This window comes from Schistocerca serialis, chromosome 8, assembly GCF_023864345.2.
Source record: "Schistocerca serialis cubense isolate TAMUIC-IGC-003099 chromosome 8, iqSchSeri2.2, whole genome shotgun sequence".
Lineage (NCBI taxonomy): Eukaryota > Metazoa > Arthropoda > Insecta > Orthoptera > Acrididae > Schistocerca > Schistocerca serialis.
Genome location: NC_064645.1, coordinates 253,560,705 through 253,579,674, shown reverse-complemented (window position 1 = coordinate 253,579,674; position 18,970 = coordinate 253,560,705). Strand labels below are relative to the sequence as shown.

The 18,970-nt window shown below is 38.7% G+C and overlaps 1 protein-coding gene across 1 annotated transcript in view; it reads right to left on the bottom strand.

The window, feature by feature from the left end:
* Positions 1-11,343: 11,343 nt before the first annotated feature.
* Positions 11,344-18,970, bottom strand: part of LOC126416461 (cilia- and flagella-associated protein 52) — a 125,504-nt gene continuing 117,877 nt past the window's right edge. The window contains exon 12 of the mRNA XM_050084196.1: positions 11,344-11,912. Within this exon, the coding sequence (XP_049940153.1) occupies positions 11,502-11,912 (411 nt within the window). The 3' untranslated portion in view covers positions 11,344-11,501. The remainder of the gene's footprint in view (positions 11,913-18,970) is intronic.

Below are 18,970 nucleotides of genomic sequence, written 5' to 3'. Positions count from 1 at the left end.
TTCACCGCAACGGTTTCTTTTAACTGTCGATTTTCTCGACAACGGCTGAGAAGTGCATCTTGGTGCTTTGCCACATTACACCTCTGGCCATGAGCTTTTATTATGCGCAGTATGAATCGAATCTGAATTTCACAATTGGCGGCCTCCCCTTGTGAGACACAAATGGTCGAGAAGTACTGGATAATAAGTGATTTACTTGGCTGTTCATCTAGCAGCACCATCCACATTTGTATCGGCTGTAATTACATTGCTACAATATCTTTTTATTTCTTGCAGCACCTGCTCCTTATCAAACTTATCATAAATTTATATCAGAGTCTGCAATGTTACAGCCAGAGCGACATCAGAAGCATCGGACATAATATTTTACGCTGCTGAAGCCGATGTCGAGATCCTTTGCTTGAGCACGAGTTGTTATGTTGCGGGCGTATCATCAACCGCCCGATCGTGATTTTCCGTAATGGAAGCAGGTGATCACCCAGATCGACCGACACCACATGTTGAATCGCGACCGCCACAAAACATGGTGCACCATGCCACAACGATGGTTTCAGACTGATATGCTAGCCCACACACATTCTTCATTCTCCGATGGATGTCAGCTAGTGATTGTCCTCCGGCAACCTAGAAAATAGTAACAGCTCGTTCGTCCTCTTTGGAAGCTTAAGGTAATATTGTCACCATAGTTCACGCTTCCATTACCACAAGCATATAATACGCATACGAATGCCACACTAGCAGCACATGTAGATGTTGGTGCTTATATACCCGCATTGGAGTCGCACTACTTTGCATATACACTGTAGTAACGCCCTCAAACGGAGACTCCCCAATCGCCTCTTATAAATTTCGATTTGAAAAACTTGGAGAAGAAGAGTAGCATGAATACTGGAAGATAAAATGGATGAAAAAAATAATCTGTGTTTAGTTATTTGTTTTTGGCAGGCTTGGAAAAAAATTTATCCGCCATCATTTATGAAATTTGAGACTTCCCCATACAAAGCTGGAAAAGGCCAATTTTTGGTGGTGACAAGCTTACACTTGAAGCGATCTGCTCAATGAGAGTCAACATATCATGTGACATACAAAAATAAAAAGTCCATTGTGTTACCGATTTGTTTCTTAAATATGCCTCCCTATTGTCGGATGGCATTTAAGTTAGGGCTGCATGGGTCTGTCCCAACCATGCGAGGTGTGGACGTATTCATGCGGCGACAATGCGTCTTACACAATGTCGATCTCAGAGCGGGCTACAAAAATTAGTAGACCCAAGTACCACCGATGCAGCAGCATTCTGACAAGTTATCGAGTTATAAAGAGAAGCGACATTATGCCACAGGCATTAGAGATTTCAAGACAGAGTATAAACTATGTATCACGTCTTTTCTTAAAATGTTCAAAATCACGTAATTTTTTCCGTTGTATTAGATCAGAAATTCTGTATAAAAATCCTATTTTGTAGGAAAAAGTGTTCTTTAGCCCCTACTTTTTCGGTTGTAAGTCCAATTTAACCCCTTTTAGGCCATTAATTACGATTTGGCCCTTTTGGAGATATTTTCCTTAGAGAAATAGTAAGTAGTGCAGGAATAAAATTTTGTTACGAACCGACAGAAACGGCTGAGTGGGGCGCAGCTGCCACCTGCGTTAACAGCGCTGCAACTGAATGTCAGCGTGGGAGGCCAAAAGTACAAACAAGCTATGAGCACATTGCATCAGACTATGCGACTGGGAATCCGAGAACAACCGATTCAGCATTTCGACAACAGTACAAAACAGACAGAACGTGCTACTGTAACGAGGCTACATGTAGTAACATCACTTAGAGGTGTCATAAGAATAAGAGTACCAGAATGAGTACCACGTAATAACAAACATTTCATACATAGTCAAGATATTAGGTCTGATATTAAACTTCCAGACGTATTAAAACTGTGAGTCGAACCATGACTCGAATTTGGGACTTTGGAAGCTAGGAGACGAGGTACGGGCAGAAGTAAAGCTCTAAGGATGCGTTATCAGTCGCGCTTGGGTGGGAGAGCATTTGCCTGCGAGAAGCGAAGGTCTGGCACACAGTTTTAATAGGACAGGAAGTTACATATCAGCGCATAGCATTCTGGTCCTTAGATATGACAATCGAATTCCAAGTAACAAACAACATCAAATAGATTTAAATAAATTTTTTGTAATATATTTAATGATGGGCTGCGACATTTAAAATCCAGTTTGTCATCATTGGCACCACCATGATATTCAGCCCGTGCCGCTTCCATCATCTGGGCTGAGCCTAGGAAATGCTAGTTCACCTTGGTGACACTTCTCCAAGACGTCGCTATGACGTGTACGTGACCAGTTTCTACCGACAGCGACGTCCAGGTCGTATCAGGTTGGAACGTGGTGACCCTCTTGCAGCACGAAGCTAATGTCCGGTATACTTGCTGCCATTACTTAACGGTTCACTGAAACACAATGACTGGTTGCTGCTCTGAACACCTGATGTGGTTAACCAGAATATGTTTTAGAAATGCTGTCTGCAAATGCAGAATCACTGTGTGTGCTTCATAAGTATTAATAAATGGAAACATATTTATAGGTTGCCCACCGGTGGATAAATCACATCTCGTCTCGCCTTATCCGATATTATCTGTTAACTGACTTCATTGAAATTGATCTGTTTATTCACTTGAGAACCATATAGATAACATTATGTTGTCTGGTTACAGATACAAAATTTGCACACCAGAATATTGAGTACAGTGTTACTATAATACTCTTCTGAAACTGTAAAAAGATTGTATCATTGTGACTGTGGTAGCCATTCCTGCACATGAATTAAAGCAGCAATTCACTATATTGGCACATTCATTGCAATGCTGAAAACTATTGCAGCCCTTTCTTTCTCTGAAAGTGAGGACCTGCCAAATTCAATTCATTATTTTCATATATATCACAGAATGTACTTAGAAATAAGCTCCCCCAATGGTAAAAATGTGTTGGTTGTGTGAAGTCTGTTCTAATTTGTGAGAAAAATTATAATTCACTGCGAGAGAAATGAACTTCTTCCTTTGAACTTGAAATTATGTGAAACAACGAGGTCAGACAGAGTGGCCGAGCGGCTCTAGGCGCTAGTCAGGAACCGCGCGACCGCTACGGTCGCAGGTTCGAATCCTGCCTCGGGTATGGATGTGTGTGATGTCCTTAGGTTACTTAGATTTAAGTAGTTCTAAGTTCTAGGGGACTGATGACCTCACCAGTAAAGTCCCATAGCGCTCAGAGCCATTTGAACCATTTTTAAACAACGAGAAAAACAGCAGGAGGAACATATCCTTGCCAGAACCAGAATACATTTCATCAACATCTGTACTTTAAATGCAGATGTTCTCGTTTGAAAAAGAGCTCTCCTATAACAACTAACTTTTAAATTTTCTTTTATACTTTATAGACGGCAGAAACTAAATTACCTTTTAATTCTTCTTCAAATGTATCAGTCTTTTCTATCATTTTTATTCTGAATGGTACCTAACGTGTTTTACTTGATGATCAACTGATTTCGTATATTTACTGGCATTTGAGTGTTTCATGCTCAATTTATAAATTACTGGCAATGACAACTTACTCCAGGGAAAGAGCGCTCTCATATGTACATAGGATCGAATATTACAGAACATACTTTTCTTAAATTAGTAAGGAGTCTTTTCCTTTGTGCCTGTCTGCAACACAACACGTCCTCTATGTGGTGTGCAGCGACCTATCCCTTCCAAAGTATTAAAATTTACTGAATAGTGTCCCAACAGCATTGTCCCCAAAAATCACCATTTACGCAGTTTCATAAAAACTGTCTTTATACCAAAGATTTCTACTCCTTAAATATACTCAGTACTAATTATGCAGTACTTTTATATACTATTTCCCCCTAACACCTATTACAACATCAAAAACTATATTATAATTGCTAATAAATTGCCATTACTTCTATAAATAATATCAACTGTAAGAACAATGTTATGTGATCATTGTTATACAGTAACAGAGCAGTATGTATTGAGATGACCTCACCCCATAGAAAAAATAATTATCGAAATCTGAACTGTGAAGTCAACCAAAATTCTAGTTGGAAAACCAAACTATTTGTTATACTTCTCAATTGGTCACAATGCCACTTCCTTTATGAACTGAAAAACCGAATGTTTACGAGAAACTGCTCTGAAAATACGTGAGTCAACAAAATTGTGTATATAGACTCCGAAATTTCAAAAACATCAATGACAATATCAGACAGGATATAGAAAAGGTGACAAAATTACGTGAATCACATACAACACTGTTAGTAATCACATGAACACTGGAGGGATTCACCAAACATCTACCCACTTTTGAGAATAACCAACATCTCTCAATACTATGACTCGAAGCAATACAATATCAAAGCTTTTAATACTGTGTAAACATTCCCCATGTGTTTTGACAACTGAAATGTATGATTCGCGCTCACGGCAGAAATGCACCAATGGTGATGTAGCAGCTTTTAAGTAATTCGTCGGATCTATATAAGTTATAAATCGAAGACTGAAAGCTCTCAAAATACGGCACGTAAGCGATACTATGAGGAAAGGAGAGTTATGAAGTGAGCTCTATACCGTGCTGTGGGCAAACATATTATAACCTCTCACATTACGCCCCGTGAAGTGACTGCAGTGAGAAAATTAGGGGCTACTACAAAGGTTTCTACAGAGTCAATCAGCAACAGAAGTTCCTTCTTTTGTTTTGTCAATAAATAAAAGACAACATTCTTCTGTGAGTATTGTGTGCTTATAAAGCGGATGGACTATCATCTTAATTTAGGCAGACTGAAGATACGGTGTGTGGTGGAGGGTATCCTATAACATAACTAGTCATTCCCTTTCCTACTCCACTCGCAAATACAGCGAGGGAAAAAGACTGCTAAAATATTAAACTTTTTGACAGCATCTTTCTTCCGAAACAAAAAAAAAAAAAAATACTTCATGAATTATGTTCTGTTGTGTTATTTATGTAAATGAGGTACATAAAAATGACCATTTGTGCCAAAATAGTTTTGCTTATTTGGCGTATGCTACAATATTGGGAAGCCAATTTCGTTTTATATAGCAGACAGTGACAAAACAGACGTCATCAACTCGAGAAACCACATATATCTTGAGTACTGTTTGTATTAACAGCTTCTCCAGTATTAGACAACGACATTTTGATTTTTCATGTAGCAAAAGTTTTGATGAACTCTGATGGGGTGGTATATTCTTTCGCAGAAAGGAAAGCACACCTTGTAAAGCTGTAGCAAGATTAGAGAGAAAAGAAATGCTAGGACCTAAAGATTGAAGAAATGTGTACTGTCTTGCTTGTCTCTTGTCTTTACTGGTTTTATGTTTCCATATTTAATTTTATATCACAGAAAAGAGAAAGTTACTAGCCAATCGGCAAAGAGTGCAAATTTTCTAAGGAGTTGTTTTTCTCCCGATTACAAATAATTCCACCCAGTATTAATTGTGAGTTTTTTTTTAAGGGGATTAGGATGTAATACTGGCCGACTGGGAGCAAGAGAGGCATCACAAGACATTTTGTTTCCACTGTCCTGAATACACGCTTGATGCCTTTCATTACAAAACATACACATTCGAGTTCCACAGAGCGAAATGCAGTGATGTGTGATAGAAGAATGCTGTGTGGAGAGTCATGGCACTGCACTTTGGCACACTCAAGACCAAATAACATGCCTTACATTTCTTCGACCATATTTGTTGTATACATCAAACTATTCAGAAAGATGTGAGCTACAAAATGAACACATTTTTGACAAATCGATTTTTAAAAGTTTTTACGGCCTGTCACCATTGCTGTTACCATTTAATGTTTTTCTTATGAGCCGCACATCATATGCTCACTGCACCACATCAAAGCGTCATTTTAGGCTCGATGGAAGAACAGAGAAGCGAAAAAAAAGAGTTTAGTTCCCCAGTTAACATTACAAGCCTATTAGAAGTTGGCTGTACACCGTAAATGTAAATTTAAAAGAGAGCTGAGGCACTACAGTTTCACCACAGTCTAACATAACAGTCGCGACACACTGCTTTAAAAGTTGTTACCGCTAAAGAGATGGAGCGACACTAGCGCTCCAAGCAGCGAGTAAGGTGAACGTCAGACGTGTCGTTAAGCATCTTTGTTTTGCATCCATTTCCTACGTAATTTACGAAATACTTGAGTTATTTTCTTGTCTCCAAGGGTTTGTGTAGTATCAGAAGGCATATATGTTTCTAAAGATGATTCTAAAATATGCGCAAGTATGGACTAAAACCATGAATCGAGTGGCAAGCTACAACACATTCATGAAGAAAAATTTGTGATGTTGGATACAATTGCAGCTTACCACATTGATATCAAAAGAATATTAACACACAGATTCACACGTAAGAAGCACAGACAAGTACCTCTACAGGCAAAAGCGTTCGACAGCTCATTTATCGTTCTGTAGGCCTACTGTGTTTATCACTGTCGCCTGTTGCCAGAAGTACGACCTTCGTCTTTATATTATTCTATATATTTCTTTATATTATTCTAAGTGGGACAAGCAAATGCCAAATAGTGGGAGAAATATGTTGAAAACATTATAATGAGCTTATTACATTACATTTTACGCAAAACCAAATATTTGAATAATTTTCAAACAATCTGTCAGTGAACAAGGTGCTAACACAATAATGTCATCACACGAAGGAAGCAAGGAAAATTAAGTGACTAACAACAGAGGTGAATGAAATGCATACCAAACATTATGCTTTTGTAAGACATGAATAACTGCACTTAATCTAACCACTTCATTCTCAAAGCATATCTGTGTTGAATGTTCACACGAATCTGGCACTGATATGTGGAGAGTTGAACTGGTTGCTTCTGTGTCATAGAACTGCTTTACAGCTTTAGATGGATTGTCGAATCTTTGTGGCAGTTTCCTTTTCATCATCAGTTGAGGTGGCTTATTTGGGATGTCAAACAGCGTGGGTACTGCAGTCCACACGAGTTTATTATTGTCTGCGTTAATGAACTGGTTTTGTTCGAAATGTAGCAAACAAAACCTAATATTATCATACAGGTAAACTGGGTCTTTTTTTATAAGGTCTCCTCGTCTGCTTTTAACTAGCCATTTTCTGCTCCTAAAACGAAACATTAATCATTAATACACATGTAGTTTGCAAGTGAACCCTGACGATACAGTTTAGTAACATGGTGGTATATACCTCTCAGGATCCTTAGGAAACCTAAAAAAAGACAGCTGTGGTGTCTTCTTCCAGTTGTTGATGCAATTTATTGCGCTACAAACGCTCCCGCTTGTAAAAACCATTGTACAAATCAAAATAAACAACCACTATTCGCTTTTACGATCGCGCCCACAGTTTAAGTTACTGGCCGCTTGGGGCGCTCCTGGCGCGGTAGGCAACAAATTCGAGGCGAAGTGTCGCGACTGTTATGTTAGACCGTGGTTTCACTTCATGCCTGCTATCATTCCCGCCAACCCTTATGATCCATAGGGCTGACTGCACCATCAATTAAAAAGATTACAGAGGGTCCGTAATCACAGTTAAAGCATAATCGTGATTAAGCTGTGTCTGTGCTGCACCAGCGTTAAACGCAGGTTAAAAAGCACATTTAGCTAACTGGAATTTGACCAGGGTTACCTCACTGTGTTACAAAGGAAAGCACACATTATACATGCAAAGATAATTTGATCTGTGCTACTTATGTGCGCTTTTCGGATTGTTTACGTGAAGTGGGTATTGTGGCTATGTCACAGAGACCAATATTTTTCAAAATTTGAACTTGACATCATTCTCGATTGGCTGGCTCCCAAGCAGCAACATTAAGAGGGTAAAAAAAATAGCAGTTCTACAGTCAGTGAAAAGTTGGGTGTCTGGGCAAATATAACAACACAGTTTAATTCTACTCGAGGAAATATTAAGTTTTATTTGTTTTGTAAATTAATAAATTTCTGTTAATACTGTATATGAAAACACTATTTCTCATGGTCCTTGGATTAACACTGCAAAAAAAAAGTCAAGACACACACGGAACACAAAGAGAGGTTAAAGTGTACCATACTTACAGTGTCAGTGGCAGTTTCGTTTGTGCTCATACTGGCAACTAACGTTAATTATGTATTTTATGGGTAACAGAAATGTCTATTCCCCTCAATCTGGTTCAGTTTTGCGAAGAATATCGCCATCAGTGCCCAGCATTTGATGGCCGCTTTCAATATGAGTACACCACGCAGATTCCACTAATACTGTCACTAAACTTTTACCCAAAAATAATACCATTGACTACAAAATGTAATCACTTCAGTTGTAACGCAAAGGACGCCTGAAAGATTGAGAACTTTGCTATGATACCATGAAAAGAAGGCTGAGGAAGGACTTAGCAGATGAGACAGGAGGGAGGAAGGCAGTAAAAAGAAAAACAAATCAACATGACGCAAAACTGCTGGAAATAGTTGGGTCGTCACTGAATCCTCTTGAAAACCCATTCATTCAGACTCACAATACAATGTCATAATGGATTTTAATGTACATGTGGTTCAAGAAGCAGCAGTTGAGGATGCCAGCAGTACCTCCATCCACAGTACTGTAATTAATTTTCAAGGAATGGAAAATGTAGCACCACTTGAGAGTATTGTGGATAATCCTGCAGAATCCTTCCTCCAAGCCTCAATTAGTGAAGCAACACCATCTACATGGGATCAGGGACGAATGCTCCCAAAACACAAGGCAACTTGTTCATCTTCACTGGACAGTGTGCTGCCGAAGAGGGCTGAAGTACACAAGCAAGAGCTGGAAATGATGATAGCAGAGCACACTATGGAAATGAGGATAAAAAATTTAAAAATATTGTCACTCACAAAATGAAATACTGGAGGTGTAAAATGCAACTATTTAATTTTTTATATTTTGTCACTTCCATATCATTTTCAAGTTAATAATTTAGTTGTACAGTAAGTCCTATGTCATTACAAATAAATTTACTGATACTGAAAATTTTACATTTGCGTTCAGTGACTACTTCAACATTTTGTTACTTGTGCACAACAATAATTTAATATAAAATTAATTACATGTGTTACATGTGAAAATGTTCATTAATTATAATGCAACAAACTACTCCCCCTGGCAAGTTGTCATCATGATACATTTGTTGACTGGGAGGCAACAGTTTGTTATCATCAATGTCTGCTTCCCTCTCAGTACGTAACAGCCTCAGCAGCTACGTAACTTCTGGATCTTCTGCTAGCTCTTCCCTGGTCATGCTCCTTGCTATACCATGCAGGGCAGCTGTACTCACTATAACTGTCATTTTTTTGTGGGTGACACTTCATTCACATGGATAAATTGGAAACCTTCTCTTCCACAAACCCTACTGTCTCCCACAGTCTTCTTTATTGTAGTGTGAGACCTGTTGTAATGGTGGTCTGCTTCACTTCGTGGATTTGAAAGTGGCGTCAATAGGTTTGGTCTGTGTGCATTGCCACTGTCTCCAAGTAAGTGACCTATTGGTGTTTCTCCACTTTCAAAATGGGCTCAGCAAGTGCAGTTATAAAATTCTGTACTGTTGTGCACAGAACCAGTCCACTGAGCCACAGTATCCTGTACTTATAAATTGTGGTCACTGATGGTTTATCAGTTAAATGAAAAACATTTTTCTATTGTGTAAAAGCACTGCAATAAGTCCCCCAAGATATTGAACCCTTATCTGAGTACACTCCACTGTATCTATGAGTCCAGGAAATCTAGCCAGTATGCTGAAACCATCTATCACACAGCGTAATGCAGTACGAGATGGAAACTTTATGTATTGAGGTGACACTGCTGCAATGATCACTGATACTTCACTAATAATGCTTTGCCATGTTGTACTATGTACATGAGCACTGTCACCAATTACTATATTAAATGTGCCCGTTGCATATGCCCTTAATGTCATTAAAAGTTCGTCCATGGATGGGACCAGGTTATTTTGATAGTAGGAAATTGTAACCTATTGTATGTATGGCTTATTAACCACACACTGTTTCTTTTGAAAGACAAAATCTCTCCTCAAACTTCCTGTCTCCATAGTCTTCAAAAGTACTTCCCCTTATCACAAGTAAAACAATACAGTGACAATTTACATGGTAAATATACAACAATTCTTCATCCTTTATCCCATCCAAAACATCAAAATGTGCTGCCATAATTAAATCAAGATAATCAGCCTCTAACCTCAGTTAACTTTAACCATGATTAACTCACTCAATTAATTTTCAGTTTCCATGAGACATCTCCATCACAGCACACGTCTCCACAAAATGTATATTTTCAGCATTTTACAAAATGATTTAACCCTTATCTGCACTCCTCTCGTTCAAGGGCTACTACCTTCTCCACAAATCCAGTAGGTGAGCTCATTTTGTGTGTGTTAATGTGGTATGGTGCCTGTGCTGGCTGTTGGATGACATAACAAGACACCAGATAATAATAGCTCACTAGTGTCACAGGTGTGATGAGTGAGTTGGGATTGCAACCGCTAAAATAGAAACGTTTTTCAATGTGGTGAGATCTTTTCCAGAAATTTCAATCACCAACTTCCTCCTCTGAATGTAAAAATATTTTGTTGTTGCCAGTCTACAAATCACAGGAAAACAAAAGAAATTAGAGCTTCATCAGAAAGATTTAAGTGTTCATTATTCTCATGTACTGTTAGATAGTGGAACATTAGAGAAATAGTCTGAATAGTCTGAAGTTGGTTTGAAGAACCCCCTGCCAGTCACTTAAGTTTGAATTGCATAGTAGTCACGTAGTTATAGGTGTAGATTTTAAAATGTTTTACAATGAAGCCATACTTAACATCAGCTGGATCCAATGACACTTGTGTTTTATTCTATTACAACAAAGCTCTATATCACTCCTACCTTCAATTTTTGTAGTAATTTGTTAAATATGTCCATTTACATCATAGTAAAGGGTTAATAAACCCTTAATTCTGCAACTGGTTGGCTGTTATATTCCAATCCTATCAAGTTTCTAAGTGCACCACTGCTGAAGTGCAACCATGTTTAAAATTCTGTTAATAATGAGTGAAGTGCAGTATATTACTCATTGAATTTACAGTTTATTTGGAAAAGAGAACTGTGGCCTTCCGTGAGTATTTGCAACAATTCTTATAAAATAAAAAATAAATAAATAAAAAGACAGATACCAAACTGGAGATATAATAAAATTTTGACAACTATCTGATTTGTATAAAACCAATATAAGTGTTTTTTATTTTATATTATTTGTAATTGTAGCTTTCATTGATTTGAACAATATATAATGCACAAAAACACGTTATGAATGAAAAGACGCATACCACTTGGCTAGTTATGTTGGTTCGATGAGCAAGTTGAACATGAAAGTGGAGGAGATGTAGCAGCTGAATGGAATGCCAGAGCTGGACGAACATCATTAATTGTTCTGTTTATTGAGTAATTGATTAGCTCTAGAAGAACATCCCTTCACTCCTTTGTTCCTTGTCTTCTGATCACTGGCATTAATGTTGTGTTCTATTGGTTTCTCAACTACCGATTTTAAATTACTCCGACCATTTTCCTTCATATGAGAGACGTTTTGTTGAGCCGCCTTTTTTGAGGTGACTTTGTCTTGGCTCCTAGAGCTGAGTGACGACATTCTGCTGGAAATGCTCTCTCTGTCAACATCATCATCTGGCCGAGAACGTGGGCACTTCCAGCGAAATATTCCTCCATCTGCACTCACACTCACAATGTAGCTACCATCGGGTGAAAAGCGAACAGCAGTTATGACTGCTGCATGCCCCCTGCCAATATCAGTTGAGATTCCTTCTTTGTACTTCCAAAGCTGAAATACATGATTTCGTATGACATAAGTTAGTATTTATGAGAACAAGTAAACTGCAGTGAAAAATATTTAACAGCCTTCACACACTGTAACTGATAGTCCACAAATTATTTATTACAGCAAAAAAGATGTCTGTTCAGCTTACCTAAAGTGCAAGAATAATACAGAATTGACAACAGAAACAAAGCCAGTCTATCATTACAGAGAATTATTTTTCCCTGTGCAGAAAAGTCAATAGTAGATTAAGCAGTGCATTTATTCATTCATTCACATATGCTTCATGTTCCACAAATATCATAAAGAAGGAATACCTCCAGGTTTATACATTAACATAAGCCAAGCCACCATAGAAATTCAAGCTTTATGCTGTATTAAGAATACTGATTAATCTATCATTGATTATTTTTCTGCATAGGGATAAATAATTCTCTGTAATGAGAGATTGGTTTTGTTTCTGCTTTCAAGTCTGTATTGTTCTTGAACTTCATGTAAGCTGGAATGGCACTTTTGCTGTAATTAATAATTTGTGGGTATCAGTTACAGTGCATGATGGCTGTTAAATATTTTTCACTACAAACACTATAATGGTTAATGCTATTCACACTTATACCATCTAAATTTAATCCAGTAAATTAGTAAGAAAGCTACCATTTTGAAAAAAAGTATGTTTTATGATATAGCTGCTGCTTATCTGCTATTAGTGGCTTAATCTTTACTTGATTACAAAGTTTTTTTTTCAATGATAATATCTGTTTACTTCTGTAAATACTGAGTCGCAAGTTTGGGAATCCGTTCTTACAGATTAAAAAGATATTTTCTTTGAAAAATATTGTCCATTTTTAAGCTAGTTCCATTGCTCAAAGCTGGTTGTTGATCCACTGTTGGCTTTCTAGACCTATCACAGCTTCACTTGCATCGACTGTTCACTCTTATTTGCATTGAGATTGCTCCATCAGCAACCCAATGAATTTACGGAAGACCTTGTGATGGTCTTTCTCAATACAGGAAAGGTATGTGATAACCTCTATAGAAGGAAGGTCTAGGAATCACAAGAGAAGCAGGGAGTGGAAAAAAGAGACAACAGACAAAGTGAAGTAGATGTATTGAAGAAGTCTGAGTAGCGTGAAAGTGGGAAATGAAAGGATAGATTGGTTCCAGCAAACAAATGATGTAAAACAGGGCTGTGCATTGTCATATCTCCTCTTCATTGTGAGATAATAACTAATGTCGCAGGAAAAACTGGAGAAGACAAGATGAAAGCAATGGTGTTTGCAGATGACATGATGATATGGGTAAACAAGGATAGAGAAGATTCAGGGACAGCTGGATGCTTTGGAAGGAACTGTGAAATAGTATGGAATGAAATTTAATGTAAACAAATTTGAGGTCCTGGTTACAACTACAAAGAAATATGGTTCAACTAGTGTATTAAGGATTGGAGGTGGACAACTAAAGGAGGTGGAAAATGTCAAGTGCTTGGGATGTGTGACAGAGGAAAATGAAAGAAATGAGAAGAATGTGGCAGACTGGCAGACGCATTCCTCGAGCAGTTATTAGCCTGGTAGGACAGGAGTAACAAGGAGAGACAGGATATGGAATGAAATGGTAAGAGAAATAGTGAAAGAGGAGAGCAGGATAGAAACATTGTGTATAATATGGTACAGGCACTTAAAGAGAATGGGAAATAAGAAGATTCCCAAGAAGATGCGTGATATGGAGATGTGAAGGAACAACCAAAAGGAGGACAAAGGGATAGATGGCTGATAGGTGTGAAGGCGTGTGTTGTAAAAAGAGACAAGGCCTGGATCAGACTGACTACAGAAAGATGGTGGGAAAACAGCACAAGATGGTGAGGTTTACATTCCAAACAGACACAGCTTGGAGCTGGAAAGAGTTCAAGATGATGATGATGATGATGATGATGAGGAAGAAGAAGAAATACTGAGTCCTGTTTACAGTACATTATTACTTGTCACACAGCTTTATAAAAAAATGCTGTTGCTTGCCAGAGAGCTAACAGTGCTTTTCAGTCAATGACTCCAAATATAAAGGTTATTTGCAGAAATAGTAGCTAATGATGTATGTTTTATAATTTCTTTTGAGATAGTATAGATTCCTAATTTCTCAGTTTATGTAACTGTGCGCTTATTGAGGATCTTATCAACAGAGTACACTCATTCTGAAACCTGGATGAAGAGGCAGTGTCTACCCAAAAGTTATTTGTGTCTGTTGTACTGTGATTATGTGTGTCACAGTTCAGCAGAAATCAATTTTTATTGTCAGCAACGAAAACCTTTAGGGTGTAAGTCTATTAGGACATGAGTGTAGGAATTCCAAGAGTCTTCAGAATCCTTCTGTGAGGTGTACTGTTACCTGCTATACACAACAATCACACTGCTCAATTCTGCTGAATGTGCATTAGAAAGAAATTGACATGGAATGTGGGATTGTTTGGGCCAGACTCAGTATCAGTGGTGAGCATAAAATAATAATTGGATCCTTCTATTGCCCACTAAGCTCATCTTGCTATGTAACTGAAAACTTTAGAGACAACTTCAGTTTACTTATAAGTTCCCCAGTCATACTGTAATCATTGGTGGAGACTTAAATCATCTAAAAATTAATTGGAAAAAATACACTTTTGTTTGTGGAGCTGTCATAATATGTCCGGTGAAATGTTACTAAATGCCTTCTCTCAAAACTACCTATAACAGACAGTTAGGAATGGCACTAATAATGAGAATTGCTGGATCATATAAGCCTGACCTATTTGAAGACGTCCACATCGAAAAAGCAGGATGGCGCCAGTACGTCAGTGCAGTGTTGCATCGGTCTCAGTAGAAAAGCAATTTTATAATAACTCGTCGTGTAAAAAATGTAAAAAACGTGTGATGGAGGGCATCCTATGTGCGAAGTGCAAGTTTTGGTCACATGAAAGGTGTGCGAACATAAACCTGAAGTTCGTAAATGACGATATTTGTTGGACCTGTGGTGATTGTGTGCGTGACAAACGTGAAGATCTTCTCAACGTGGTACACACAAAAAAAGAAATTATCAAGTTATTAAATAGTGATATTGAAACCGTCAAGAAAGAAATAGTATTCCTGAAACAAGAAAACAAAAAACTCTTAAGTGAAAAAAGTTTGTGGTCTAGTGGAAACAGTGGCGTAAAATAGCCACATAACAGTGTATTGATATTGTTAAACGTGCTCCATTAAATTTCGGGAATGCAGCCGCATAAATTCTGCTTCTTCTTCTAATATTTCGGCTGTATATCTTTCAGCCATCTTCAGAGAGAGCCGTACGACTGATGCTCCAGCGCTCGCTCCATCCTTTTAAACTCGCGGACCGCGCCACTGCGCATGCGGCCACAGATGAACAAGGCGCCAGTGATGTTGATCGGCGGCAAAGACGTAACATATGCATGAGTTACGTCTGTGGCTGCGCATTCGATCCATGCTGGGAGATCGATGTATTACTGGGAGCTGAACTGTAGCGATGTCTTTGTAAGTTCAATATTGAAAGTGCCAGATTCCATGATTTATCTAATGTGAAACCGCTGTCTCTATTAATTAAATTCTTCGCCAAGTGGATTTCAATGGCCTCTTTTACTACGGAGTCCCAGAAAGATGAAACAGAAGTCAGAATTTCGACATTTTCATATACCATAGAGTGACCAGAATCTATACAATGCTCTGCCACAGCCGATTTACTGGGTTGTAAGAGCCGAGTGTACCTGTGATGTTCCGTACACCTCTCTTGGACTGTACGATTCGTTTGTCCGATATATGAAAGGCCACATTCACATGGTATCTTGTAAACTCCAGATTTGCGGAGTAGTAAGTCATCTTTAACGGAACCCAGGAGTGCAGCCGTCTTCGCCGGTGGACGAAAAATCACTTTTACTTTATGTTTAGTGAGGATCCGTCCTATTTTGGATGAAAGGCTTCCCACATACGGCAGGACAGCCATGGATTTAATTGTTTCCTCGTCATCTTCTGCATTCCTTATGGACACCTTAGGTTTTATTTTTAGTGCCTTACGTATCTGTTGTGGAGAATACCCGTTGTCCCCAAAAACTCTCTTTAAATGTAAAAGTTCATCTTTTAAACTACTTTCATCAGATATGACGTGTGCTCGGTGTACCAAAGTTCTTAGAACACTACTCGTCTGCGAAGGATGGTGACAGCTATTTGCATGTAAATATAAGTCCGTATGGGTCGGTTTCCGATATACTGCATGACCCAGAGTGCCATCTTCTTTACGCCGAACCAAGACATCCAAAAATGGAAGACATCCCTCGTTTTCCACTTCCATTGTAAACTGAATTTGTCCATGGATGGAATTCAGATGGTTTAAGAAGTCCTGCAATTTGTCCTCGCCATGGGGCCACATTACTAGGCTTCAAACTACAGTTTTTTGGAGGTACGTTGACGACACCTTTGTAGTGTGGCCCCATGGCGAGGACAAATTGCAGGACTTCTTAAACCATCTGAATTCCATCCATGGACAAATTCAGTTTACAATGGAAGTGGAAAACGAGGGATGTCTTCCATTTTTGGATGTCTTGGTTCGGCGTAAAGAAGATGGCACTCTGGGTCATGCAGTACATCGGAAACCGACCCAAACGGACTTATATTTACATGCAAATAGCTGTCACCATCCTTCGCAGACGAGTAGTGTTCTAAGAACTTTGGTACACCGAGCACACGTCATATCTGATGAAAGTAGTTTAAAAGATGAACTTTTACATTTGAAGAGAGTTTTTGAGGACAACGGGTATTCTCCACAACAGATACGTAAGGCACTACAAATAAAACCTAAGGTGTCCGTAAGGAATGCAGAAGATGACGAGGAAACAATTAAATCCATGGCTGTCCTGCCGTATGTGGGAAGCCTTTCATCCAAAATAGGACGGATCCTCACTAAACATAAAGTAAAAGTGATTTTTCGTCCACCGGCGAAGACGGCTGCACTCCTGGGTTCCGTTAAAGATGACTTACTACTCCGCAAACCTGGAGTTTACAAGATACCATGTGAATGTGGCCTTTCATATATCAGACAAACGAATCGTACAGTCCAAGAGAGGTGTACGGAACATCGCAGGTACACTCGGCTCTTACAACCCAGTAAATCGGCTGTGGCAGAGCATTGTATTGATTCTGGTCACTCTATGGTATATGAAAATGTCGAAATTCTGACTTCTGTTTCATCTTTCTGGGACTCCGTAGTAAAAGAGGCCATTGAAATCCGCTTGGTGAAGAATTTAATTAATAGAGACAGCGGTTTCACATTAGATAAATCATGGAATCCGGCACTTTCAATATTGAACTTACAAAGACGTTGCTACAGTTCAGCTCCCAGTAATACATCGATCTCCCAGCATGGATCGAATGCGCAGCCACAGACGTAACTCATGCATATGTTACGTCTTTGCCGCCGATCAACATCACTGGCGCCTTGTTCATCTGTGGCCGCATGCGCAGTGGCGCGGTCCGCGAGTTTAAAAGGATGGAGCGAGCGCTGGAGCGTCAGTCGTACGGCTCTCTCTGAAGATGGCTGAAAGATATACAGCCGAAATATTAGAAGAAGAAGCAGAATTTATGCGGCTGCATTCCCGAAATTTAATGGAGCAGTCTTTGTGCCGCGAAAACCTGAAGATTCACATTGTTAAACGTGATCTGCAAACCAAAAAACTGTTATTTATAACGAAACGTAATATTGAACTCCGAATATGTCGAAACTACAAATAAATTTACGTGGACTGCTGTAGGCCTTAAGTCCAAAACCAGAACATGAAACCGTCAAGAAAGTAAAAAACAAAAACAAAGCACTAGAAATGGTGCGCCAGTTACACCGAATTAGTTTTCAGCACTAGACTCAGCCAACGAAGCAACGAAAGTAAATATAACGAACCCTCCGATAAAGGCCGAAACAGAAAAATTCTAACGCGTGGAAACACAAAAAAGTTATTAGGGCTACTGTATGTGGACAGCAATGGGAAAAGCCTTTCAGCTCCTGTTCACGAAGCTTTACACAATGAGTAATCTGTACTTGCAAAAGTTAAACCCGGAGCTACATTAAGCGCTGTAGTCGTGCATTTATCAGAAACAAATAATCTGAAAAAAGAGGATCACGTTGTAATCATTGGTGGCGCCAACTATGTTTATAAAAGCGAGAGCGAGTCAGCACTCACAGTTTTCAGGAAGTTAGTGCCAAAACTGTACAACACAAATGTTGTCGCGACATGATCTTCTGCAATGGTCGTGTGTTAATACAGGAACTGAGTGCTATAATTTAGAACTGCTGAAACTATGTAAGAAATTAAATCAGGCGCACTTCCTAAACATAAGCTAACTGCACCGTGAAGAACATACCAGGCATGGATGTCACTTAAACAGAAATGAAAAGCTCAATTTAGTGAACCAGATAATGGAACTTTGTAAGGAGCTGCATAAAACCATTGTCCCAATCATCTAAGATTATAATCAACGAGTTTTATTAGGCTCAGTTTCATACAACACGCTTTTACTGAACTAAACTCCTTGGTCTGGAAAGAACCAAGAACCAACTTGGAAGTGAGTAACTTGTCATTACAGTGTAGTATTAAGGGCTTGTGTAATAACTCGACTGATTCAGAATACCATGTCACAAAGTTCTGTAAAATATCAGTGCCCTTTAGGATAATGCATCTAAATGTGGAGTATGGTATCTTAGGAATAAACCCAATTTGCTACAAGTATTTGTGGTTGAGGATTCACCATACCCGATACCTGTTAGTAATTACAGAACATGGACTAAAAGACAATGAAATTGAGTATGACAAATTAGATGGTAGTGTTAGCAGATAGTTACTGCAGGCAACAACACAAAGGGTTGTGGCTATATTTGTAAATAAACATCTTCCATTTAAGAAAATCTCATTTGTTGAACAATAATGCAAAGAAGGAAGAATTGAAATGGCTGGAGTTGTGGTCCACATAAACACTCATTCAAGAAGGTTAGCTAAACATAAAGTTATTGGTATGTACCACCCACCTAATACAGATGTGTTGTAC